Genomic DNA, 2,480 nt, shown 5'->3' on the forward strand with positions numbered 1-2,480 from the left:
AAATATAGAATAGAATTCCACTATTTGTAAAAAGAAACCTGGATATTAACCTTTTTGTTTAAGAAAAAGTCATCTTATTGATTTGGGGTTCCCTAAAGAACTAAGTGTGTTATATCAATTGCCATTTAAACTTTATTCTGATATTCTTTAGTTTTCCCCAAAGTGATGTATTGCTCAGAATAAAACTAAGTCTTGTACACTACTAGTAGAAATATAATTTGGTATAACCTTCCTGGAATACAATTTGGTATTACATGTCAAAAACCTTAATGGATATACATACCCTTTGACGCCACCATTTTACTTGTAATAAATAAACGTTTCCTATGTTGTCAAGTGGGATTAACGAGGGAATGTTAAGTGCCATGTTGAGAGTTTTTAATAACATTCCCTCGTTAATCCCATTTCACAACATGGGAAATGTTACGTAACAAGTTTTAAAGAGGCTACAAGATGGTATTGCAATTGAAAAAGGGTTGTACATATAAATAGGAAAAAGGTGAACATTTTAAAAATTAGCACAAATTTTATCTGGTTGATGGGACTGTAGGTTTGTGTTTTCCTTTGTGCTTGTGGAATTCTTCACAGTTTTTCTGCATCAAGTATATATTAGTTTTGTAATTGAAAAGCCCATTTTAAAAGGGAATGGGGATAAATTCACCCTGTCATGGTATTTATAGAAGTACCAAAACATTATTTAATCTACGGTATAATTAGTTTGTATGGACTCAGGGGACAAAATTATAAAATGATATGTAAATCTGTCCATAGAGGGCAAAGAAAAAAATGTATCTTAATTTTTGTAAGGATTTATACATATCTTAATGTAGTTTTCTGCTTATGAATGAGACCTTCAACTGTCATAAAGATATCAGAAATGAACTCTTTGGGGGTCAGGGAATATTTTGAGGTATCCAGTGTTCTGTGTCTATGGTTACAAGATGCAAGAAATAGCACCTTGCTTTCTGAATGGTACTTTGTTGTCTATATCCAAACATAATATAGTTCAATGTTCTGTGAATTTATTCATAGCAAATAACCTGGCAAAACACTGGACTTTTTTTTTTTTTTTTTTTTTTTTGAGATAGGGTCCCACTTTTTCTCCCAGGCTGGAGTACAGTGGCACAATCACTGCAGCCTTGAACTCAAGAAGTCCTCCTGCCTCAGCTTCCTGAGCAGCTGAGACCACAGTCATGTGCCACCATACCTAGCTAATTTTTAAAATTTTTAGAGGTGGGGTCTTGCTGTGTTGCCCAGGCTAGTCTCAAACTCCTGGCCTCAAGAAATCCTCCTGCCTCAGCCTCCCAAAGTGCTGGAATTACAGGCATGAGCCATCATACACACAGACAGTTTTAAAAGTAAATTAATTTATGGGTTAGTATTTTTATCTAATTATCACTTTTAAACATTTTATTTAGGGAAGATGGCTTTATGCTTTGTTGGCTTGTCTTGAAAAACCTTTATTACCTGAGGCTCATTCACTGATTCGGCAGCTTGCAAGAAGGTGCTCTGAAGTGAGGCTCTTAGTGGTAAGTTGCAACTTAACTATTTCAAATTGAAAGCACTCACCTATTTATATGATGGTAAAAAAGGATTCCAATGAAATAGGAGAACATATGGGTTATTTTATTAGTTGGGATTAGATTTGACCACATAACAGAAAAGCCCAAAAATAATAGTAGCTTAAATAAAATGGAATGTTTTTCTCAGATAAAGGAAGCCTGAAGGTAGTCAGATAAGATCTAAGGTGGCAGTAACACAGACCTTTGAGTTCTGCCACATGTGGTTTTATCCTCAGGATCACCTCATGATCCAAGATGGCAGGTGGAGCTTCAGCCATTTATATTTCATTATAGGCAGCTTGAAAGAAGAAGAGAAAAAGGCCATCTCCTTTAAATAGCCTTCTCAGAGGTTCCACAAGCATATCTTCTTATATAGCTTTGGCCAGAATTGAGTCATATGGCCATAAGAGACTGCAAGAAATGTTTCCTTTTGGCTGGGTGGCCATGTGCCTACCTAAAAATGAGCTTCTGTGGCTAAATATTATTATAATTGTAGTGGTAGGAGACAAGCTAGAGTAGTCAACTAGTAGTCTCTGGCACAGTGATTGTTTTGAATTTCTCCTTTTGGACCCTTCCTCTAACTCATGTCTGCAGTGTTACTATATAAATTAACCTGATACCAAGTTAAGCCCAGTTCTGATTTTTTTTTCTTTCCTCCCTCCTTTCCCCTCCCCAAAATGTATACTTGTTCTCCATTGACCATTCCAAAATATTTTCATTCATCTTGCATGATGTGGCCCAGACTTAACTTTTATATGGCTTGTGTTCCAAACAAAACATACTTTCTGTTTACTAAATATCCCCTGTCCTTAGTTCTTAGACTTTATTCCCTCTACAGAATTGCCTTTTCACTCTCTTCCAATCTACATCTAAATATTTTTCACTGTATGGCTTGTATATTCCACCACTTGCTGTGCT

General features: G+C 35.7%; 1 protein-coding gene across 1 annotated transcript in view; it reads left to right on the forward strand.

Annotated features, from left to right (window-relative positions):
• The window catches only part of GEMIN2 (gem (nuclear organelle) associated protein 2), a 24,416-nt gene extending 22,857 nt beyond the window's left edge, over positions 1-1,559 (forward strand). The window contains exon 8 of the mRNA XM_012658010.1: positions 1,419-1,559. Coding sequence (XP_012513464.1) covers positions 1,419-1,559 — 141 coding nt within the window. The remainder of the gene's footprint in view (positions 1-1,418) is intronic.
• Positions 1,560-2,480: the final 921 nt, after the last annotated feature.

The sequence above is a fragment of the Propithecus coquereli genome, unplaced genomic scaffold (assembly GCF_000956105.1).
Source record: "Propithecus coquereli isolate 6110/MARCELLA unplaced genomic scaffold, Pcoq_1.0 Scaffold116, whole genome shotgun sequence".
In the NCBI taxonomy this organism is placed as follows: domain Eukaryota; kingdom Metazoa; phylum Chordata; class Mammalia; order Primates; family Indriidae; genus Propithecus; species Propithecus coquereli.